A 25,780-nucleotide genomic window follows, 5' to 3' on the forward strand; every position below is an offset into this window, starting at 1 on the left:
TCTTTTGTTTATATAATTAAAAATAAAAATTTATGTGAAAAATGTTATATAAATTTAATTTGTGTACAGTGTGGCATGATCGCGGAATTGACAGTTAAAGGTAAAAAGGCTCTGGTCATGAAACCTTCTGGAGGGCAAGTGGTTAATTATATTTATTGTATGGAATATGTTAGAAGCAGCACATTCTCTAATATATGTGGTATAAGTAGCTTGTGGGCACATCATTTAATTTAAGCCCTGGTATTTAATAATTACATCTAGGTGAAAGAAGCATTTATGCCCATGTTACAGTGTAAAACATTTAATCAGTTGGGCATTATACCATTACCATGTCTCTTCAGATATAGGTTCAGATGCTGTTACATGGACAACAAAAGGTGTGCTTTAATCAAATACTTATTTTGAGAGATGAGCAGTATTGGAATTATTATTTGTAATTGAACAGTTGCTGAAGTATTCATTGAAGAACAGCTGGTACAGGTCACCCTTTAGACAACAGATCATACAAATTGTTTTTAGGGGATACATTACACTTTAAGCCACTGTTTCAAAAGGCAATTAAATATAACCATCTGGGGTGTTTATTACATTGTGGAAAGTTAGTTCAATAAAACCACCTGTTTTAACATAGCTTGTTTTGTAAGATGTTGAAAATAGACAGCGGGACAACTGGAAAGTTGTAAATGCTTTGACTGTTTTTTTCCAAGTTGAATGCTTTGCTAAGCATTTCTCTTATTTTGAATGCAAAGCACAACTCATACAAAGAGATTGAAATGATTATGTGACTAAGTGGATGTCTGTAACCTAAAAATAAATTTTACATGGATAACTGCTCTTTTCAGAATTCTGTATCATTGTACTGCACTTAGAAGGTGTAAAAAAAAAAAATAGGTACAATGGGGGTGTGGCTTAGAACAAGCAATTAGACGTTAGCTCTCTTTATCCAATTAGGCAAGTCAAAAACATAGTGAAATGTGTTTAAAAGCACATAATTTTTTTTTCCAATATATAATTAATATTTTAACCCCACTGTCTGCATTTTGCTTCGGAATGTGAAAGATTTAAAAAAAAAGTAATTGTCATTATCATATCAAGGTTTCAAATTTGAATATTAAAAATAATTTGCAGTTACTTTTATGGCCTTAAATCTGCAAAAGTATTATTAAGTAAATTTTTAAGTATTGGATAACGATGAGTTCCATAGCTACATTATTATTAAGTACAAAGATTTTTTTTTCAATAACTTCTTGTATAAGACTTTATATTTTATTCCACTTCAAACATTGTAATTTAAAAAAAACAAAGATGTCATCTATATATTCTGTAGTAGAATACTACTGAATTCATATATTACAATATATATTTGTTATCAAATAAACATTTGCATAGTAAACTTTCTGTAAAAGTAGTAATTATTAGGTTGGCTATTGCCTGGAAAAGTTGAGACTCCATAGTATCAATTTCATAATGGTACAGATTCTAAAGCAAAACTGTAATTTTAATAAACTTGATTGGTTAATATGTATTAAAGACTCAAAGGCATTTATTTACATTTGCAGGTCTGGAACTTCCATTTATGATGATGCCTCATCCTCTTATCCCTGTAAGCCTACCTCCAGCCTCTGTTACAATGGCAATGAGCCAGATGAATCACCTCAGTACAATAGCAAGCATGGCTGCAGCCGCACAAGTACAAAGTCCACCATCCAGGGTTGAAACTTCAGTAATTAAGGTAATTTGCATTGCAAATATGTATGCATCTCTTGATTGTTGTACCATACCTTACTCTAAGATTTAAAACTTCTAATGTTAACCAGTTAAGGCCCACCCTATAGCAGTTTTACTACTACAGGGTGGCATCTCTGCTCCGGATCATGTATATACATGTGATCTGACTCTTCCAGTTAGGCGGCACACATATTTACATATAGTGTGAGTTAATCAGTGGGTATCATGGACTTGATGTCCGCCGTTACCCGCTGATCATCAGGCAGGGAGACAGAATGGCGATCTGCCTATGTAAACAAGGCAAATCGCCATTCTGACAGGAGGGAAGGGATGGAATTTGTGTTCCTGCACAGCAGGGAACAAATCCCATCTCATCCCCTAGTAAAAGCACCTTCCACAGTACACATAAACACTGGTTAGGCACATAGTTAACCCTTTGAGCGCCCTTGATGTTAACCCCTTTCCAACCAAAGTCATTAGTACAGTGACAGTGTATGTTTTTAGCACTGATCACTGTATTAGTGTCACTGATCCCAAAAAGTGTTAAACGTGTCGGTTAGTGTCAGAATGTCTGCTGCAATATTGCAGTCCCAACATAAGTCGCTGATCGCCGCCATAGTTTGTAGATGCTATAACTTTTGCGAAACCAATCAATATACACTTATTGGAATTTTGTTTTACCAAAAATATGTAGCAGAATACATATGCCTAAATTTATGAAGAAATTCAATTTTTTTTATTTTTTTTCATTGGTTATGCTTTATAGCAGAACGTTAAAAAAATGTATATCTTTTTTCAAAATTGTTGTTTTTTTTTGTTTTGTGCAAAAAATAAAAATTGCACAGGTGATCAAATACCACTAGAAGAAAGCCCTATTTGTGGAAAAGAATGGACATACACTTTATTTGGGTACAGTGTTAAGGACTGCGTAATTGTCAGTTAAATTAACACAGTGCCGTATCGCTAAAAATAATCTAGTCATGAAGGGGAGGTAAATCTTCCAGAGGTCAAGTGCTTAATAATATTGCCGGTATCATATGATTTCCTATCCAGCATTCATTTGAATACTACATGTTATTTGGTATAATCTTATCTTAAAGTGGAAGTAAACTCCCCTATCGTTTTCAGCCAAGGAAGCTGCCATATTTGCCTTTGTTTAATCTTCAACTGCTATGGTGCTGCACATGTGATTCATTATGACATCAGCCATTGGATGGTTTTATAGTTTGGCTGAAAGCACAGCCAATGTGCAGTTAGCATTCCCGGCATGCCTTTTTTTTTAACTATTTAAATCCATAGGTTTACTTCCACTTTAAGTCCTGAAAACCTACAAATGAATACACAAAACATGTTATAATAATGAAAATTATGATCTGTCAAGTTCAAGATTTTTGAACTGGAATGATTTGCTTAATTGAAGAAATAAAAAGTGTCAGTTTGCACAATGCACTTCTTTCCACCTATTCTTGTCTTTCACACCCTGTCCTAAGAGCCGTTTAACACTGGGGCCGCCCGTGCACTAGTGGTACAGCGCCACTCATTCTAGTGGTGCTTTACTTCTGTTTACCCACTTCAGCCCCGGAAGATTTTCCACCTTTCCTGACCAGAGTACTTTTTACAATTTGGTACTTTGTTGCTTTAACTGACGCTATACCAAAACAAAATGTGCGTCCTTTTTTTCCCACAAACAGTGCTTCCTTTTGGTGGTATTTGATCACCAATGCGTTTTTTTGCGCTATAAACAAATAAAGAGTGATAATTTTGAAAAAATATATATTTTTGACTTTTTGCCATAATAAATATCCCCGAAATTAAAAAATAAAAATTATTTATCAGTTTGGGCCATTATATATTCTTCTACAATGTTTTTGGTAAAAAAAAAAATCGCAATAAGCATATATTGATAGGTTTGTGCAAAAGTTATAGTATCTTCAAACTATGGGAAAGAATTATGGCATTTTTATTACTTTTTCTTACTAGTAATGGCGGTGATCTGCAATTTTGTGATACTGTGACATTACGAAGGACAGGTCGGACACTTTTTTGGGGACCATTGGCATTTACACAGCCATCAGTGCTTTAAAAATGCACTGCTTAATGTGTAAATATCACTGGCAGGTAAAGGGTTATTAACACTAGGGGGCAATCAACTGGTTAATTATGTGTTCTAACTGTGGGGGGGGGGGGGGTAGGATTGATTAGGAGAGGAGACATAGGGTTTTTTCTACTTAGTAGGAACAAACAATATGGCTCCTCTTCCCTGACAGCTTAGGGATTTGTGTGTTTACACACACAAATCCCTGTGCTGTCACTCGTGCAAGCAATTGCACATGGCAGGTCTCGATCGTGCCCACGGGCCACACGCATCAGAGTTCCCTCTGGTGGGCGCTAAATGAAGGGACGTACCCATGCAGGATTTTGCCCAGGGGAGCCATTTTGCCACAGTATATCTACGTGAGCCAGTCAGAAACCAGTTAAGTGGCGCTTTTCAGCCTCTAGTGGGACGCTTTTAACCCCCACTAGCGGCCAAATAAAGGGTTAAAAATTATGTGTTGTGCCACTTCCGAATCGCCTTTCAGGTGCTTTGGAAGTGCTGCCCATTCATTGCAAAGGGCAGGGGCATTTTGGAAGCACTGAATACAGCTTTCGCAAATCGCCATAAAGATGTTGTTTGCAGGACTTTTTCTAATGTCCGGCAAGCGCACCGCCCCAGTGTGAAAGCACTCAGGCTTTCGCATTTGGGCGGCATGAGAGGCAGTTCCAGGTGCTTTACAGGCACTATTTCTACCGCTAAAATGCCTGAAAACTGCCTCAGTGTGAAAGGGGTCTAAAGCTAATTAAGAAACTCTCATATGCAGTATTAGCAAGCACTACAGAAAGATATTTGTAATGGTACCTACCTGCGTGTTAAACTGAACAAATCTTAGCACTGCTGAAAACATCCTTGAAGGCTAAGTTCAAATTTTTTTTTCCTAAATTCCAGGTCACCTATGTACCAATATAGCAATAATTTACTTATTTTGCATAAATAAAGCAGCTTTCCAATAATTCTACACCGGCTTACCTAACTCTTCATCGCTATTTAAACACACTGCTCTACTATTTCTGCCTTACTTCCTGGTCAGACTTTAGGTCATGACACAGGAAGGAGTTGACCAGCTGAGGGTAGATGATGCAGGATGTGTGCTAATGAGATCAACCGGTCAACTCCGTCCTGTGTCATGACCTAAAGTCTGACCAGGAAGTAAGCCAGAAGTAATCAAGCAATGTGTTTAAACAGCTACGAAGAAAGCCAAGAAGAAAGTGAGGTAAGCCTGTGTAACATTAATGAAAAGCTGTTTTATTTTTGCAAAATAAGTACATTAATGATATATTGGTATATAGGAGAGCTGGAATTTAGAAACAAAAAGTGAACAAAGATGAACTTAGCCTTTAAGGTCCCTTTCACTCTAATCCAGTGTGCTTCTTCCACAGTGCTGGTGCAGCGCAGTGTACTCATGTTTTTTGTGTGGGTTAGCTTCTACTCAGAAAGTGCACCAAAACAGCAGGAAACAATAGAGGTCTATGGCAAAATCACAACTAACCCGCACAAAAACCACAGGTACACTGCGCTGCAGTCACGCTGTGGGAGAAGCACACTGGATTAATGGGACAGGGGCCTAACCGGGCAGACTGCTAAATTCCAGAGCTTACAGCAGCAGATGCTAAAAGGCTTCACCAAATGTCATAACCCTTTGTTTAAGCTTCACCAAATGTCATAACCCTTTGTTTAAACTTCTGAATTCTTGTCACCCTTAGTCTGTTTATTTCAACAACTTTGACTAGAGCATGTAGTTTAGTTACTATTGCTTATTCCTATCACTCCCATCACTATGATCCTTTATAAACTCCATCACATCTTTTGTGTTTATGTGTGTGTGTGTGTGTCTTTTTGCCATGCAGGTAGTGACAGTATGATTTACTTTTTGCAAATTAGAAAAATAAAGAATATATTTGTTATTTAGGGAGTTTAGAATGCTAAGGCCTAAAAACAAGTGAACATTGCTTGGCTAGAAACATGTTTTGTCAGTTACAGATGTTATATATCTTGCTACTCCAAAGACATAATTCAGGCTACAGTGTAAATATATTTTTATAGGATCTTTCAGGCAAATGAAAATGCAGTCTCCTAGTACTGACTTCTTGCCTAGCTGTTTAGGAAAGAAAAATACACGTAAAAAAAAGGCTATACAACATCATCTTTGTGATGATACCAAAAAAGTATCTGTTAACTTAAAGGAACACATAAAATGTAATGTACACACAGTATTTCTAGAAATTTTAAAGCCAACCACAATTTTCATTTTCAGTTAAACTTATACTATGTATATCAGGTGCATCACTTTTTTTGCAAAAATGTTGATGTGGAAATTGAAGGATTATATATAAAATATTTGATATTTATACTGCACAAATGAAAAGCCCTCTCAATGTTTCTTTTCACTAAACTCTTACGACCCATATACACGACAGCACTTTCCTGCAGACTAGGTCTGACTGAATCAGTCAATCGGACAATCCGATCGTGTGTGGGCTAATCCGATCGTTTTTCATTAAAAAAATCTGACGGACCTAGAAATAGAACGGACGGACCAAATACGACGCAAGGGACATTATTGGCTACTGGCCATCTTAGCCCTTGTACACACGGTCGGACATTCCGACAACCAAATCCATCTGATTTTGTCCGACGGATTTTGTCCGACGGATTTTGTCCGAAACTGTTGCATACATACAGTCGGACAAAGTTGTCAGAAAATCAGATTGTACCTAACGTGATGATGTTATTTTGTTAGGACTGGACTACGTTCAGGCTAGTAGCCAATAGCTTTGGTGTAGGAATTTGATCTGAGCATGCGTGGCACTTTGTCTGATCGGAATTCTTTACACATGATCGGACCAAGTCTAATCAGATTATGTTTTCGGAAAATTTTATAGCCCAGCTGGAAAACTTGGTCCGTCGGATACTCCGATGGAAATAGTCCGATGGAGCCCACACACTGTTGGATTATCCGACAACACGGTCCTATCGGACATTGTCCATCGGAATGTCAGACTGTGTGTACAAGGGCTAACAGTTTTGCATCATCACATTCAAAACAAACGGACTTAGTCTGTTCGTGTGTGGCCAAGTCTGTTCGGAAAGTCAGTCGTAACTCTGCCGAAAGTCCATCGGGAAGACCGTCAGACCTAGTCTGCCGGAAAGTCCAGTCGTATGTACGCAGCATTACTGTTACTTAAGGTGCAAACAGTAGCCCACAGAATGTATAGTGTTTTTGTGCGTTCCATAAACAACCACTATAAGAAGGAAAATCTTTTGCATAGTGAAAGTCATTATCTGTAAGTAAAGTAAAAAAAAGAAAAAAAAAGAAACATCAACAGTTATGTTTATAATTGGACTGCTGCAGGAAGCTTAAAAAAAGTGTGTATATTGGTGTAATAGATATGTTCTTTAACTGTCAGGATAGATTTTATTTTAGTTTATTAAATAGTACCTATTTATATTGTGTAGTCTTCTTTCCAGCCAGCAGGTGGAGATCTATACTTTTTTAAATATTTGAAGCATTGTATCACTATTGGTTGTGCTGAAAGAAGACAGTTTTTGAAGAACTCAGTATGATTAATTTACTAGAGGAGTAGCAATTGTTCATTTCACAAAGTGAATGTTCATTTTACAAAGTGAATGTTCATTAAGCTTAGTAAATAAGTTGATATTGTGTTTACTGCAATTATCTGTTTATGGAAGAAATATTATTTTTTAAAATGCTGCTTATATATGGCTGGATATTTAAAGCCCGCTAAGCTAATGTAAACATTATTGCACTCATTGTATGATATTACATACATGAAACTTACAGCTGTATGGCAAAATTAACCTTTTTGTACTAAGTTAACATGGTGTCAACACAAACTCATTACAATGTCCATGACAAGATGTAAACTTTAAAACACATGCAGAAATAGCGACCTTAAGACTGAAGTCAAAATTTGCTAAAAGAAGGGGCCCTTGGTAGTGTGCACAAGTTCATTGTATCACATATGCATAAAGTTCCCCAGCAACATGGTGCCTGCTTGATCTCCTCTGCCTACACACAACACACAATATAAGAAACAAATGTACACTATATTGCCAAAAGTATTGGGATGCCTGCCTTTACACACATGAACAGCTATAACAGCTTCAATTCTTCTGGGAAGGCTGTCCACAAGGGGTAGGAGTGTGTCTATGGGAATGTTTGACCATTCTTCCAGAAGCGCATTTGTGAGGTCAGGCACTGATGTTGGATGAGAAGGCCTCGCTTGCAGTCTCCACTCTAATGTGCTCTGTCGGGTTGAGGTCAGGCCAGTTACTCCACCCCAAACTCGCTCATCCATGTTTTTATGGACCTTGCTTTGTGCACTGGTCCAAATCATTTGGTGGAGGGGGATTATGGTGTGGGTTTTTTTTTTCTTAGGGGTTGGGCTTGGCCCCTTAGTTCCAGTGAAGGGAACTCTTAAGGCGTCAGCATACCAAGACATTTTGGGCAATTTCATGCTCCAAACTTTGTGGGAACAGTTTGGGAATGGCCCCTTCCTGTTCCAACATGACTGCGCACCAGTGCACAAAGCAAGGTCCATAAAGACGTGGATGAGTGAGTTTGGGATGGGGGAACTTGACTGGCCTGCACAGAGTCCTGACCTCAACCCGATAGAACACCTTTGGGATGAATGAGAGCGGAGACTGCGAGCCAGCCCTTTCTGTCCAACATCAGTGCCTGACCTCACCAATTGCACTTCTGGAAGAATGGTCAAACATTCTCATAGACACACTCCTAAACCTTGTGGACAGCCTTCCCAGAATAATTGTAGCTGTTATAGCTGCAAAGGGTTGGCCAACTCAATATTGAAACTTACAGACTAAGACTGGGATGCCATTAAAGTTCATGTGTGTGTAAAGGCAGGTGTCCCAATGCTTTTGGCAACATAGTGTATCTCCATCCCCAGGTCTTGCTCAACTATATTTCTCTTCAGTGTCTTTTGTATTTAACTTGTTCTTGCCAGGCATAGCACATCCATAGACAATGAAAATATGGTGTGACTGACAAATTTCTTTAAACTGATGGTGGCAGCACATTTTGTGCAGTATTGCATCAGCAAGCAGCCATGTTTGATAAGTCCAAAATAAGGATGTCTTAATAATGCATTGGTTGTGTCACTCTTCCCATCCACAGGACAGTGGCAGTGATGCCATATTTTCTTACTCTATGGGTGCCAGTGCAATTCTGCTTGATGAGGGACAACTAAGACCATATATAAAATGGAAGGAAAGGTGTATGGCTAAGTGGGACTCTCCTTTACGGCCAGAAGCAAGAAAAAAACATAGAATTGTATGTATCTACTCCCACAAAGAGAATTGTAGCCACAGAAAACTTTCAACTGTAAATCTACTCCTTTAAGCAATATGTGTTTCTCCATTATATGCAGTTATAGGAATATATATTATTTACTTTGTTTGTTTTAGAAGAAATAATTCTACTGTTGTCTTGTCTTCAAAAAAGACTGAAGATCTTGTTTAAACAACGTTTTTTTCTTTTTGCACCTAAAGATAAGGATGCCTGAAAAAAGGATTGTTGCGCCAAAATTTGCTTTGGCCTATGTAGTTAGATACATTGTGAACAGATATTTACCTGTACTTTCTACTGATCCGATATATATATATATATATATATATATATATATATATATATATATATATTAAATTACTATATGTAAAAAGGAGTTGGTACTTGGTACTTTTGATTGTAAGAAGAATGTGTTACTTTCAGCTAAATGAAAGTAACAGGATCATACAAAAGTAGAGCTAAATGTTTAACTTCTGTTTACATTTTAAAGTTATAGATGAAATGTATTTAATGCTAATGGACAGAGAATTACTCTTGAGAGCGTGTATTAGTATGCCATTGTTTTTTTGTTTTTTTTTACTTTTTTTGACCAGATGAAGGGATAGTGGTATCTGGTATCTAAGGCATGGGCCTTACTACAAAAACATTAAAGAATTTCATAAAAAAAATTTTGGTCTTTTTTATACTGAACAAATACTGTACTTTGTTAAAGACCGCATTTAGAGAGTAGTGGTTAATGATTCATACTCTGAATGGTCTAGGGTTATTAGTGGTGTACCCTAAGGTTAAGTTTTGGAACCCTTATTTGTGAATGTCTTTATAAATGATATAGGGTCTGGGATTAAACGTACCATTTCAGTCTTTGTAGATGACGCCAAGCTATACAGTGGAATAACATCCTTACAGGATGTCTCCAACTTACAAGCCGACCTCAATGCACTAATTGGGCAATTATGTGGCAAATGTGGTTTAATGTTGATGAATGTAAAGTTATGCACTTGGCCAAGAACATGCATGCATCATACATGCTAGGTGGAGTACAACTGGGGGAATCAATTGTGGTGAAGGATATGGGTGTTTTGGTAGATCATAAGCTTAATATTGGCACACAATGCCAAGCAGTGTTTTCCAAAGCAAGCAAAATCTTTTCTTGTATTACGAGAGGTATAGACTGCAGAGAGAGATATCATTTTGTCCCTGCACAAATCATTATTAAGACCTCATGTGGAATATGCAGTTCAGTTTTTTTCACAAAAAGGATATCAGGGCACTGGAGGAAGTGCAGAGACAGGCAACCAAACTGATAAGAGGCATGGCAGAGCTCAGCTATGAGGAATGATTACAGGAACTAAATTTATTATCTTGTGAGAAGAGGAGATTAAGGGGGGATATGATCAACATGTATAAATACATAAGTGGTCCATATAGTGAACTTGGTGTTGAGTTATTCACTTTAAGGTCATTACAGAGGACAAGGGTGTACTCAAATATGAAAAGACTTCTTCACAGTAAGAGCTGTGAAAATATGGAATAGACTCCCTCAAGAGCTGGTTCTGTCCAGCTCATTAGATTGCTTTAAAAAAGGCCTGGATTCTTTCCTAAATGTATATAATATAACTGGGTACTAACAATTTATAGGTAACGTCGATCCAGGTAATGCCTCTTGGGGGATCAGAAAGGATTTTTTTTCCCCCTGCTGGAGAAAATTGGATCATGCGTTGCTGTTGTTGTTTTTTTTTTACCTTCCTCTGGATCAAATGTGGGTATAGGATTGTGTATAAAGGGTTTTACAAATTATCCCCTTGTATTGGTTGAACTAGATAGACTTGTGTCTTTTTCCAACCAGACTATGTAACTATGTAATTCAGTCATGTCTGAAATTGTCAGGTGGTAATAATGTTTTATTGCTGTGCAAAAGAGAACTCTAATGGGTTTTTTACCATATGTACCAGGCAACTTGTGGACTGAATTAGGAGTTTGACAATCCCATTGGTTATGGTCATATTTGGTCAGTGTTGTCACCACTATCCCTGCCATTTCCCTTATATAGCTGATGATAGCATGGGGAGCTGTCATTTGGCTTGTGTTACTATCATGATTTGTTAAATGCACTGGGTCATTGTTTTTTGGAGGGGGTGGCTGATTTTGTTTTTTAGCAAGTGGTTGGGTGGCAGGCATCTTGACTGATTATTGTATGCAATGATGGAGATGCTTTTAAATTACTAAAGGACTTGTCAAATATGTGTCGTTATTTTTAGGTAATATGTTTTTTTTTTTAATGAGTTGGGGTTCTATGTACCCCATACTCATTCACATGGGGAGGTCAGCATCTGGGGCCCCCCTTTATTATTAAACTGGGCTTCTAGATTCTGATAAGCTCCCTACCTACAAACTCCCACAACCACTGGGCAAGGGTTGTTGGGAAAAGGCCTTTGCCTCCTCAACATAGTTGCAAGGTGCTTTTTCAGGTGGGTGGCCTCATGTTAATAACATGTGACCTGGTATACTTAAGGATGGGGGTTTGCACACTTGCTCCCACTTTCCTGCGGGAGTCCCTCTTAAAATCCATACCAAACCTGACGTTTTTTTTTTTTTGTAAGATACCTCCTTAAATTCATATTCAAAGGGCCTGGTATGTAGTTTGGGGGAAACTGGAGGATGTGCTACAAAAATATATATATATAAAAATTTTAATTGCTGGCAAATGATTTTGATCTTTGATCTCTTGATTTTGATGTTTTTAAAACAACACAGCATACAACCCACTCCATAAGCCCCCCCAAATACATAGAATACTCTTGGAGGGGTCGTGTGCTTTTTTTTTCTTCTTTTTCAAAGAAGCTGGCAATGACAGCTGCCAAAGTCATTCACTAGCAATTTCAAAGCCTTTTCCTTTGTAAATATCAGTGCTTCTGCAACAATTTTTTGTACTTCACAGAGATGCACTCCTTCACAGGCAGGATTAGGGAACCTCTGGGCATGTTATTTAAAGGAATTGGAATTGTTTATTGCTCCACTTTAAGCATTTAAAAAATCGCTGCTTCTGCTCTGAATGGATATTTTAAAACCCTTTTTTTTTTGTATTGGTACATGGTACAAGTGCTTAACCCCAACCCACATGCATTTTTGACACCTCCTAGTTTATTAGTCCCAAAAAAATAGCATTTTTAATTTGACAGATTTGGCTTCCATTGATTTCAGTGGGGTTCACATTTGGCATATGAACTTCTCTGAAGTTTGCAAATCCCTGCTGAACTGAATTTAGGATAGTGTGGCCCATCACTACTACTGACCAGAGTTTTGACCTGTATAGAGGCAAATAGTATCCATGCAGTGTTCATGACATTCAAGGTAAAGGACAAACCAGTCAAGGCTTAGACTGCAAAAAAAAACTGCAAAATACATTTTATTGTAGTATTTTCTTGTTATTGCATGGAAGAAAGGCTTGTGTTTTGGGGAAATGCATTAAATGCAAATGCTAGTGCTTTGTGTTTGCATACCAGAATGTAGGTCACAGATGAAAGGCAGGACATGTCTAAAGTGCCTAGAGCCAATGAGGAGGGAGAGTCCCCAGAGAGCTGAGGCTCTTGTGTACATAGTTGGATCGCAACAGGGCTCAGGTATGTATTGGGGGCTGGGGGTACTGCTGCACAGAGAAGGCTTTTTGCCTTTATGCATAAGAGCACATGAAGGTGAGAAACCTTGAGCTTTTAGAACCACGTTAAGATACAGAAAAACTAATTTTACTAAGCCTTGCCATCGACCACCTTTACAAGTTATATGAGTTTACAGAAGTGTTATAAAAACATCTATCAAAGCATATTGCTTTATTGGACTTTAAAAGTTGGCTAGGAGAATACTTGATGTACCCAACTCATCAATATCCAGAAATTATTTAAAAAAATTACTTTGTAGCTATACCAAAAGTCTGATACATGCTTGTGTAGCCTGTTTATGGCCCATGTCAGCTCCTTTGTTTTTAAAACAAAGTCCTAAATTGGAAATCCCCAATCGTCTTTTTCTCACAAGTTCTCTCCAGAATCAATTCCATGGTGATGATGGAACATATTTTTCACGTATTATATACAGTGCCTTGAAAGAGTATTCATATCCCTTAAAATTTTCCACATTTTGTCATATTAAAACCAAAAACGTAAATGTATTTTTATTGGGATTTTATGTGATAGACCATGGGTCTTCAAACTATGGCCCTCCAGTTGTTCAGGAACTACAATTCCCATCATGCCTAGTCATGTCTGTGAATGTCAGAGTTTTACAATGCCTCATGGGATGTGTAGTTTCACAACAGCTGGAGGGCCGTAGTTTGAGGATCTCTGTGATAGACCAACACGAGGTGGCACATAATTGTGAAGTGGAAGGAAAATGGTTGATAAATGGTTTTCAATATTTTTTTTATTTTATTTTTTTATAAATATTTAAAAAGTGTGTTGTGCATTTGTGTTCAGCTCGCTTTATTCTGATACCCCTAACTAAAATCTAGTGGAACCAATTTCCTTCAGATGTCACCTAATTAGTAAATCCACAGTCCACCTGTATGTAATTTAATCTCAGTAGAAATGCAGCTGTTCTGTGAAGCCCGCATAGGTTTGTTAGAGAACCTTAGTGAACAAACAGAATCATGAAGGCCAAAGAACACACTAGACAGGTCAGAGATAACATTGGGGAGAACTTTTAAAGCAGGGTTAGGTTATATAAAAATATCCCAAGCTTTGAACAACTCATGGAGCACTGATAAATCCATCATCCAAAAATGGAAAGAGTATGGCACAACTGCAAACCTACCAAGATATGGCTGTCCACCTAAACTGACAGGTTAGGCAAGGAAAGTATTAATCAGAGAAGCAGCCAAGAGGCTCATGGTAACTTTGGAGGAACTGCAGAGATCCACAGCTCAGGTGGGAGAATCTGTCCACAGGACAACTATTAGCCCTTGTACACATGGTCGGACATTCTGACCACAAAATCCATTAGATTTTTTCCGACTGATTTTGTCCGAAACTGGTGTTGCATACACATGGTCAGACAAAGTTGTCGGAAAATCTGATCATCTGGAACGTGATGACATTCGTTCATTATGACGGGACTACGTGCAGGCTAGTAGCCAATAGCTTTGGTCTCGTAATTTGATCTGATCATGCGTGGCACTTTGTCCGATCGGAATTCTCTACAAACAATCAGAGAAAGTCTGATCGGATCATGTTGTCGGAAATTTTTATATCCAGCTCTCAAACTTTGTTGGTCGGACATTCCGACAGAAAAAGTCCAATGGAGCCCACACACGGTTGGATTATCTAACAACACAGTCCTATCGGACATTTTCCGTTGGAATATCCGACCGTGTGTACAGGGGTTTAGTCATGCTGTCAGGAAAGGCATGCAGCAACCAAGATGGCGGCCGGAGAAGATTCCCTGCGCTCCGTGTCCCATTGAGAAGAGCAGCATGGGCACGTTTGAGTGCATGCTTGCCAATGCAGAACAGGATGTCACCACACGTGCGTGCGCAGAAGCATGGTAGCGTGTCCCCGGTGATGGCCCTTTCCCCAAGATCAATGCTGTCTGGTCTTCAGCGTTTCCTGTGTCTCTTGCGATCCATTGTCTGTACCGGTTCCTTTTTACCTACCCTGCTTGCTCCTGACTACTCCTGCTATCCGCCTGCATCTGATATGGCTTGTCTGATTGCACTCCTGCCTGTTCCTCCTGCCACCTTGCTGCCATCCTGTTGCCAACCCTGCCTGTATCTGACTACGCTTCTGCATCAGCACCTGTTCTGGACTTGTTCTGCGGTGTCTGATTCAGCCTGCATGCCCCCCGCCTGTGCTCCAGTCCATGCCAACACCAAGTTCCGCTAGCTGCTGTACACACTCTCCTGTCCGTGACACCCAAGTATGGGCTTACTCCAGTCTTCAGCCTGTAAGCTGTTCCAAGTCATCCTGCTGTGTCGGTTTTCTTCCACGGCTCTGCCTTCAGTTCAGGTTCAGTATCCCTGCTAGCAACTTGCCAGGCACTCATGCAACTCTGCACTCCCATGCCACCTGCGTCACTCGTTCCTGGTGTAGCCCTATAGCCTGACGTTTCATCACAAGCGTACATCTTCAGGGGCGATGTTGTGGGGATGCTTCTCTTCAGCGGGGAAAGGAAAGCTGGTCAGAGTTGATGGGAAGATGGATGGAGACAAATACAGGGCAATCTTAGAAGAAAACCTGTTAGAGTCTGCAAAAAACTTGAGACTGGGGGGGAGGTTTACCTTCCAGCAGGACAATGACCCTAAACATACAGCCAGAGCTACAATGGAATGGCCCAGTCAAAGTCGAGACATAAATACAATTGAGAATCTGTGGCAAGACTTGAAAATTGTTGTTTACAGGTGCTCTCCATCTAATCTGACAAAGCTTGAGCTATTTGCAAAGAAGAATGGACTAAAATCTCACTCTCTAGATGTGCAATGCTGGTAGAGACATCCCCAAAAAGACCTGAAGCTGTACAGTAATTGCAGTGAAAGGTGTTTCTACAAAGTACTGACTCGGAGAACAAAGTACTGACTCAGAGGGGCTGAATACAAATGCATGCCACACTTTTCAGATATTTGTAAAAAAAAAATCAAAAAACATTTATTATTTTCCTTCCACCTTACAATTATGTGCCACTGTGTTGGTCTATCACATAATCCCAAAAAAATACATTTACGTTTTTGGTTGTAACATGACAAAATGTGGAGAATTTCAAGGGGTGTGAATACTTTTTCTAGGCACTGTAACTCAATGCAGCACTTCCATGCAAATTGGGATGATGGGTTTTTGTACGTAGCCAATTCTCTTAGAATTTACAATTTTACCTATTTTTTGGTTTTGTAACTTATTTCCCATGAAGTGTACATGAGGTATTTATGATCTGTTTGATCTAGTTATACTTTTTATACTCTTGCATTACAGGCTTTATTTAGGATTATTTAGTAATATGGCTTGTTTTTTTTGTTTTTTGTTTTTTCTGTACTTAAGTTTTGTATTGTTTGGTTTATATGTGCTTTAACAAAATTGGCACTTTTAAGTTCTTCTATACCTACTGTTTTGTACAGTTTTCTGTATGCATTGATGGCTATATTTTTCTTGATACTTTTCAATAAACAGTTTGCAAAAAAAAAAAAAAACTTTATAGAATATGTAGGCTATTAAAAAGTGGTATAATTCCAAGCAATGTATCATTTCATTCAACACTAAAATTTTAGACAGAACATCTATCCATAATCCTGTTTGTAGAAATTTGAAAACTTCTATTTCATTACTTAAGAGCCCCACCATAATATATTTACTGTCCACAGAGATAACTATAACAGCTTGTGGTTTGTCATTTACAAATACTTATTACAGTTATTGGGTAGACAAAAGAAGGAAAAGACAATCTGCCCTAGATTCCAAGCTGGATGGAAGCTTGTCTACTTCGACATATTTTCTGATTGTTAATCTAGACACTTTATCGAATGTCAAGGTTATGTGTCTAAGCACCAAATGAGCTGAACTAGCAAATGTTACTTATCTATCTGGCAGTTGTGTCTTATTTACATTGAGCCATATATTTCATGAATTCCCTCTATGCATTTATTAGAGTCACCTGTTTTATGCTGTTTAAAAGGGGGGTTGTTGTACTCTAGAGCATTGTGTATGCTTATAAAATTGTGCAAAGGTTGCTTACATGAAAATGCTGAATAAAAAGTTCACTTTTTTAGAAACAGAAAAAAATATTCATATTATAATGATTATAAATAGCTTTAAAATTATACTAAGAAAGCAATACCTTAGGTCAACTTTCCTGAAATGAAATTTTGAGGACTATACATGATTTTATGGGATGTATTATGTAGCTGCCTTGGCCTCATGCTGAGAGATTTTTTTTTTAATCTGCCCTTTCTGAAATGAGATGAGCATTAGATGTCCTTTTGTAATAGAATGTTTAGATATATGAGATGGTTGAATGGCAGAGGAGCTGTAACAGGCTTGAATAGTAGATCCTGACAGTCATGAATCACTCTGTGTATGATTGCCATGACCTGTATTGTACATGCTGAAGACATGGGCCGGGATATTTTCATGCATTTTTCAATATTTGTTATGTGTTACTGCAATTTTGAAGGTAACATAGATACAGTGCTAAGAGCGAGTTAAATTGTTACTTTATGTTTAGTCTCTCACATTCAGTAGCACAAAATATTACTATAAATTGAAACTTAATAAAATGTCCGTCGGAATGTGTCCTATCGGACCGTGTTGTCGGATAATCGTACTGATTCCGTCGGAATATCCGTCGGACCCAATTTTCCAACTTGTTGGAAATATTTCCCGACCAACTGGGCCAATCGGCATACTCCGATCATGTGTAGAGAATTTTGATCGGACCAAGTGCCACGCATTCTCAGATCAAATTCCTACATCAAAGCTATTGACTACTAGCCTGAATGTAGTCCCATCGTAACGAAATTACGTCATCACGTTCTGAAAGATCGGATTTTTCGACAACTTTGTCCGACCGTGTGTATGCAACAGTTTCAAAGGACAAAATCCGACGGGCAAAATCCGACGGATTTGGTTGTCGAAATCTCCGACCGTGTGTACAGGGGCTAATACGGTCAGGGGGTTTTCTGCAACATCATGCACAGGCCATAATGCACAAGCTTGTTTTCTGTAATAGAGCTTTAGCTGATCTCTCCTCCCAAACCTTTGCAGTCTCTGCTGGGAGCAGGCACATCATGATGACACCAGAGAGACCCTGCATGGAAGTATATCCATCCTATTGGCAGATTTTATTCCAATATTTTACTGAAAACACAGGCTAAAGAGACAAAGGGGACAGCAACAATAGTACATGAAGTATGGCTGTACATATACACGTTTAACCCTTTCATGACTAAGCCTATTTTTGACATTTGGTGTTTACAAGTTAAAATCCATATTTTTTGCTAGAAAATTACTTAGAACCCCCAAACATTATATATATATATATTTTTTTTTTAGCAGAGACTCTAGAGAATAAAACAGTGATTGTTGCAATATTTTATGTCACGCGGTATTTGCGCAGCTGTGTTTTAAACGCAACTTTTTGAGAAAAGTGACACTTTCATGAATTTTAAAAAAATGAAACAATAAAATTAGCCCAATTTTTTTGCATAATGTGAAAGATAATGTTACGCCGAGTAAATAGATACCAAACATGTCACCCTTTATAATTGCACGCACTCGTGGAATGACGACAAACTACGGTACCTAAAAATCTCAATAGGCGACATTTAATTTTTTTTTCCAGTTACCAGGTTAGAGTTACAGAGGAGGTCTAGTACTAGAATTATTGCTCTTGCTCTGACGAACGCAGCGATACCTCACATGTGTGATTTGAACACCGTTTACATATGCGGGTGCGACTTTCGTATGCGTTTTCTTTGCTGCGTGAGCTCGCGGCGACGGGGGGCGCTTTAAAAAAAATCGTATTTATTTTATTAATTTTTAAATTAATAAATTGTTTTAAAAAAAAATGATCACTTTTATTGCTGTCACAAGGAATGTAAACATCCCTTGTGACAGTAATAGGTGGTGACAGATACTCTTTATGAAGGGATCGGGGCTCTAAAAGAACCTTGATCCCTCCTTTACACTTCAAAGTATTCAGATCACTGAAAACTGCGATTCTGAATACTGTATATTTTTTAAAATCTGGCGCCATTGGCAGCCGAGTAAACGGGAAGTGACGTCATGACGTCGCTTCCGTGCTTACAATTAGGAGACTGGAATGACGGCACTTACGGCTTCATTGCAGTCCCTCCTTAGCCGCTGGAAGCGTCGAATATGAGATCGGTGCTCCCGATTGAACGGGAGAACTGGTAAGAGCGGCGGGAGCCGGCAGGAGGGAGGTCGCCCCCTCCCGCTCCTCCGGCATAACAGCCAAGCAGCTTTTAGCCACATCGGTTGTTATGGCTGGAAAGCCAATTGCCCGTTCAGAAAAACGATACTGGGATGATGCCTGCAGGTGCGGGCATCATCCCAGTATAACCCCCGGAAGCCGAGTATGCACATCTGCGTACACTCTGCGGCAAGGGGTGAAACAATCCAAATTAATTTGTAGTGCAGACTTTCAGCTTTAATTCAAGGGCTTGAACATAAATATCAAGTACAAATTCTGGGAACTGCAACCCTTTTATACACAGTACCCCCCCATTTTCAGGGGCTCAAATGTAAGTGGACAAATTAATATAATCATAAATAACATTTTCATTTTTAATATTTTGTTGAGATTCCTTTACTGGCAATGACTGCCTGAAGCCTGGAACCCATGGACTTTACCATAGACTTGGTTTTCTCCTTTCTGATGCTCTTCTAACTGCAGCTGTCTTCAGTTGTTCTTTGTGGGTCTTTCTGCTTTTAGTTTTGCCTTCAGCAAGTGAAATGCATGCTTAATTGGGTTGAGATCAGGTGATTGACTCTGCCATTGCAGAATATGCCACTTATTTTCCTTCAAAAGCTCATGGGTTGCTTTTGCAGTGTGATTTGGATCATTGTCCATCTGTACTGTGAAGTGCCGTCTAAAAAACTTTGCTGCATTTAGATGAATCTGGGCTGACAGTATATCTCTAAACACTGCAGAGTTCATTCAGCTGCTTCTATCTTCTGTAACATCACCAATAAACACCAATGACCCAGTGCCACTGGAAGCCATGCTAGCCCACGCCATCACACTGCCTCCACCATGTTTTACAAATGATGTTATGTGCTTTGGATCATGAGCTGTACCAAGCCTTCTCCACACTTTTTTCCTCCCATCATTTTCGTACAGATTAATCTTAGTTTCATCCATCCAAAGAATGCTTCTCCAGAGCTGGTCTGGCTTTTTTAGATTTTTTTGGCAATGTCTAATCTGGACTTTATATTATTCAGGCTTATGAAATTGCACCTTGTGGTGAATCCTCTGTATTTGCTCTCATGAAGTCTTCCCTTGAGTAGACTTTGACATTGATACGCCCAACTCCTGGAGAGAGTCCTTCATTTGTCTGGATGTTGTAAATTGTTTTTTCTTTACCATAGAGAGGACCATGTGATCATCCACCACTGCTGTCTTCTGTGGACATCCAGGCTTTTTTATGTTGCTGAACTCGCCAGTGCTTTTTCTTTGCTCAGAATGTATCAAACTGTTTATTCGGCCACTCCTAATATTGCTGCTATCTCTCTGATGAATTTGTTTCATTTTTGAAGCCTTACATTGACCTGTTTCACTTGCATGAACAGTGCCTTTGAACGGATGATGTAGGTTCACAGCAATAGATTCCAAATGCAAACACCACACTTAGAATCAACTCCAGACCTTTTACCTGCTCAATTAATGAAGGGATAATGAAGAAGTAACCCACACCTGGCCATTAAACAGCTTTTGATTTAAATGTCCAATTACTTTTGGTCCCTTGAAAAGGGGATGGCTATTCTTAAGAGCTGTGATTCCTAAATCTTTCCTCAGATTTGGATGCACAAACCCTCAAATTAAACCTGAGAATGCGCACTTTCAGCTCATAGTCATTATATAACTATAGCTTGAATATCCTTGGAAGAAATACCACTACAAATCTCTTCGCCCACCTGCAGTACAGATCTCTCCATTCAACCCTCACCCCCTCCTTTAGTATACAGCATCACCTCATCCCTTCAGTACCCAGGGCTTCCCCTCCTCCACCTCTCCCCTCCTCCATCTCCCCCAGTAAACAGAGCTCCCCTGTTTTTGTAAATTAAAATGGTATTTTATAGCTACAGAGTTAAAGAGTTCAAGTAAATGGAATGTTAGCTGCTAGTGGCCTACATTTTGTGTAATGTTTACGTTGTGTCTGTTACAAGTTTTGGATTTTTGATAGAGTATGGATTGATACAATTCCTATGAATTTTTTTAATGTGTCCCATTGATGAGATTCTTGTCCCAGAATCACAACAGGAATGGAAGGGAAATTCCCCATTAGACTTTTGTTCCCACAACAGGTGACCACATTGAAAGATTTCCCCTCACCTCTTATTCTGTTGGCAGCCATAAAGCTGTGAGTTTTCTATCACTCTTTGCCCTAGTAACAGTGCTCACAGGACAAATAAAGAAGGTGGATCTCCCAAGCAAGGACGCATAATAGAGGCAGAGTTAGGGTATCCAAAAGTGTAAACATAATTTATTGTGGTGCTGTAGCTCTTGGTGTATTTCAACAGTATCGAATGCCTTGTACACACAGTCAGACATTCCAACCACAAAATCCGTCAGATTTTTTCCGATGGATTTTGTCCGAAACTGGTGTTGCATACACATGGTCGGACAATTGTCGGAAAATCTGATCAGAACGAGGTGACGTTCGTTGTGTATGACTATGTAGAGGCTAGTAGCCAATAGCTTTGGTCTCGTAATTTGATCTGAGCATGCATGGTACTTTGTCCGTCGGAATTCTCTACAAACGATCGGAAAAAGGCAGATCAGATTGTTGTGGTCGGAAAAATTTAGGTCCTGCTCTCAAATTTTTTCCATCCGAATTTCCGATGGAAAAAGTCAGATAGAGCCCGCACACAATTAGATTTTCCGACAATATAATCCGATCTGACCTTTTCCTTCAGAATTTCTGACCATGTGTACAGGGCATTAATGTAAAGGAATAAAGAGTCTACTGACACCAGTGCCCACAAAATAAAGATACTGGGAGTCAAATGGCTTAACATGTCATCTTTTTCCATCTGCCAGGCAATTTTTTTATGCTTTTAGCCCTCCCTCCCTTTTCTTAGTAATTAATTTTTCTAAAATACAACTAAACCAGAGTGAACCCTCTAGCACAAGTACACAATTTAATACTTATACTGTATAGTAAACTGCATTTTACCCTGATTTCCTCTAGACTGCACAAGACCCATGAAACCTGAGGGCATGTTGTTATAAAAATAGTGAACTGGATAATATATTTGTGGATGGCACTCCCCCATCTACCATGTGCATCTCACTGTTGGTTAGTTTGTCTAGCCTAGGGCCCATAATAAAAATTCTAGTATGTATACCATAGTTTGTAGGTGCTAAAACTGTAACACAAACCAATCAATAAACACTTATTGGATTTTTTTATTACAGAAAGTAAAAAAAAATATATATATATATATATATATATATTTTTTTTTTAATTGTTGGTCCTTTTTGATTTTATATAATAAATAATTATTATTATTTGTGTGAAATAAAATATGTACATTTTGTTTGGGTACAGCATTGCATGACCATACAATTATCAGTTAAAGTAATGCAGTGCTAAATTAAAAAAAATGGCCCGGTCATGAAGGGGGTAAAACCAGAGATGAGATGGTTAAAGGCTGTTTACCTCTTATAACCTAGGGATCTGCTTTGAGCATGCTGTTTTTGCTTGAAACTAAAAGAGGGGAAATATGCACTTACAAATACTTTCAGTGACCCCCAGGTCCCAAAACATCTACCTATAAAGTAAGGGGTGTTTGGCTTGTGAGATTGTGTAGTTTGGCACAATATAACAATATTATTTATTATTTCCACAATTACATTACTTATCTTTTGCTTACTTGAACATAAGTACTTTTTGTGTGGAATATATGTTCACTTAGTTGTAGCCAAAGCACAACTGCAGCAGTAAAATAGTTCACTGGATTGTAAAAGTGTGTCTGCATTGCCTGACCTTGTCTCTGAGATCTTAAAGAAGCTTATGTGCACTGTTGCTTGAACTTAGAAAATAAAACACAATGTAAGCAGAATACAGCATAACTTTGTATGATGCTTGACTGGGTCAGTGCATAAGGCAATGCACCTGCTTTCCTACTGTACACAGTACCACTACTACACAGACTCCATGAAGTAAAACATTTTCCTACAAATGATACAATAATGTAGTTTGTATTAAACAAGAAATAATACAAATACTGACATTTTTTTTTCACTTGTTCAGCAATCTAAGAATTAATATGCTGGTAACTTGTGTAGTGTGTTTGTTATTTTATTTTGTTCATCTGCCATTGAAATATTGTTTGCTGTTTTTCTGTAGACAACTGATTTTTTTCTTTTGTTACTGTTTCCAACAGGAACGAGTTCCAGATAGTCCTTCCCCTGCACCCTCCCTTGAAGATGGGCGAAGACCTGGAAGTCACCCTTCATCCCACAGAAGTAGCAGTGTTTCTAGCTCCCCAGCAAGGACTGAAAGTTCCTCAGACAGAATACGTATGTTCTATATTTCATCATTCAAAACAACATTTTACCTTTTAGTATCCTAATGCCCCGTACACACGATCAGACTTTCCGACAAGAGAAAACTGTGGATTTTTGTTTGAAGGATGTTGGCTCCAATTTGTCTTGCATACACACGGTCACACAAATGTTGGCCAACAGTTCCGAAAATAGTGATGTACAAGACGTACGTGATATCTCCATTACGAATGCTAGTTGTATCTCCAGCTCGTACTTGATTCCAAGCATGCGTGGACTTTTGTCCAACGGACTTGTGTACATGCGATCGGAAAGTCCGACAACAAACATTTGTTGGTGGAAAATTTATGAGCCTGCTAGCCAAAATTTGTTGGCGGAAAGTCCGACAACAAATGTTTGATGGGGCATACACATGGTCGGTCTTTCCGCCAACAAACTCACATCCAAAATTTGTTGTCGGAAAATCCGATCATGTGTACAGGGCGTAATAGTTAATTCACATACAACCTAAAACTGCATGTCAGTAAAACACACAAGGGTTGATTTACCAAAGGAATAGAGGTTGGTCAATTAGCAAAGTGAATGTGAGTAGATAAAGTGAATATGTATATTATAAATATCCAATTATGTGTGATAAAATTAAAGTTAAAATTAAGATTTAAAAATAGTGCACGATCAAGTAAGCTATTATACTGTAGGTCGACAGATTCAGTGCTTTCTCTTTTGCCCATCCTAATTTTTGTAAATATATAAGGTATTATTATTATTCAGTATGCACTATTTTGCAGATGGCTAAAATTAAAGCTGAATGCAGTGTATATGTGGCCTATTTTTCCATCTAGAAAGGGAAACCAGTTATTTTATCTGTGGTATCTCTTATGCCGCGTACACACGATCGAATTGACCGGCGGACTTAGTCCGCCAGAAACCACAGTACACCGGACAATTCGATCGTGCGTGGGCTCCAGCGGAATTTTTCATCGTAAAAGTCCGGCGGACTTAGAAAGTAGTTTTGACTCAAAATTTGTCTGCTGGACAATTCGATCATGTGTCCGCGGCATAAGAGATACCACAGATAAAATAACTGGTTTCCCTTTATCTACACTATATTACCAAAAGTATTTGGGCGCCTGCCTTTACACGCACATGGACTTTAATGGCATCCCAGTCTTAGTCCGTAGGCTTCAATATTGATTTTGCCTGCCCTTTGCAGCTATAACAGCTTCAACTCTTCTGGGAAAGCTGTCCACAAGGTTTAGGAGTGTGTCTATGGGATGTTTGACCATTCTTACAGAAGCACATTTGTAAAGTCAGGCACTGATGTGGACCAGAAGGCCTGGCTTGCAGTCTCCTCTCTAATTCATCCCAAATATGTTCTGTTGGGTTGAGGTCAGGACTCTGTGCAGGCCAGTCAAGTTCCTCTACCCCAAACTTGCTCATCCATGTCTTTATGGACCTTGCTTTGTGCACTGGTCCAAATAATTTGATGGAGGAGGGGTTATGGTGTGGGGGGGAGGGGTTCAGAGGTTAGGCTTGGCCCCTTAATTCCAGTGAAGGGAACTCTTAAAGTGTCAGCATACCAAGACACTTTGGACAATTTCATGCTCCCAACTTTGTGAGAATAGTTTGGGGATGGCCCCTTCCTGTTCCAACATGACTGTGCAGCGAGTGTACAAACCAGTATTGTATACTATTTTGGTGCTTTATATCTGAAATGTTTTACCAAACAATCAATCCCTTTTTCCTTCTTAGCAACCACGCACTTTATATGTTGCTAGGGCAGATTAAAACATATAAGGGAGATATTGATTTTGTGCTAGAAGAGAAACATTATTCTTCAGTCAGACACTTTAGACATGATGCCAAACTGAGCATGACATGTCACATTTTCTGTTTTACTCTTTTATCAAAAAAGTTTTGTGAAAAATTCTGCTTATTATAGAAAAATTATTTATCGTTAACCATGATAATATGTAGAATCACAAACTATCAAGAATGTTTCATTCTTTTCATAAGCTGTCCATCAAAATGGCTTGTCAATGAACCAGATGTTGATGGGATTGTCTCCAAATATTATACCCGGTCCAAAAGAAGGTGATCTTGCCGGTCATGAAGCTGGGCATGAGGCAAAAAGGATACATATGGAAAAAGGTTAGTTTTTGTTTAAATTTTACCCGTGCTTTAAAAAAATGGCCAACAGCAGTTAAAGATATTTTCAAAATATGAACTTAGCTCCCGACTTCCAGGTAGGAAAAAAGTGAATTTGGTCTGGACTGTTTTAACCTATATATTATAACTTTCAAAAGTATAAGTTGATTTTGTTTTAAAAGGTTAACTTTAAATTTTTGATTGTTGTAGGAATTAAACTTGATGTAAAAAGACTGGTCTTAGGTTTGGACCATATTAAA

At 38.5% G+C, this 25,780-nt stretch overlaps 1 protein-coding gene across 6 annotated transcripts in view; it reads left to right on the plus strand.

The window, feature by feature from the left end:
• The window catches only part of DACH1 (dachshund family transcription factor 1), a 427,793-nt gene that overhangs the window by 300,806 nt on the left and 101,207 nt on the right, over positions 1–25,780 (plus strand). For 3 of the 6 annotated variants that reach the window (XM_077483130.1, XM_077483131.1, XM_077483134.1), the window contains 4 exons: positions 1,560–1,732; positions 8,979–9,134; positions 23,252–23,387; positions 25,389–25,523. In XM_077483130.1, coding sequence (XP_077339256.1) covers positions 1,560–1,732; positions 8,979–9,134; positions 23,252–23,387; positions 25,389–25,523 — 600 coding nt within the window. The remainder of the gene's footprint in view (positions 1–1,559; positions 1,733–8,978; positions 9,135–23,251; positions 23,388–25,388; positions 25,524–25,780) is intronic. The other 3 variants (XM_077483132.1, XM_077483133.1, XM_077483135.1) reach the window with 1 other exon arrangement.

This window comes from Lithobates pipiens, unplaced genomic scaffold (assembly GCF_037356315.1).
Source record: "Lithobates pipiens isolate NorthernLeopardFrog02 unplaced genomic scaffold, aLitPip1_a1.2 Scaffold_16, whole genome shotgun sequence".
In the NCBI taxonomy this organism is placed as follows: domain Eukaryota; kingdom Metazoa; phylum Chordata; class Amphibia; order Anura; family Ranidae; genus Lithobates; species Lithobates pipiens.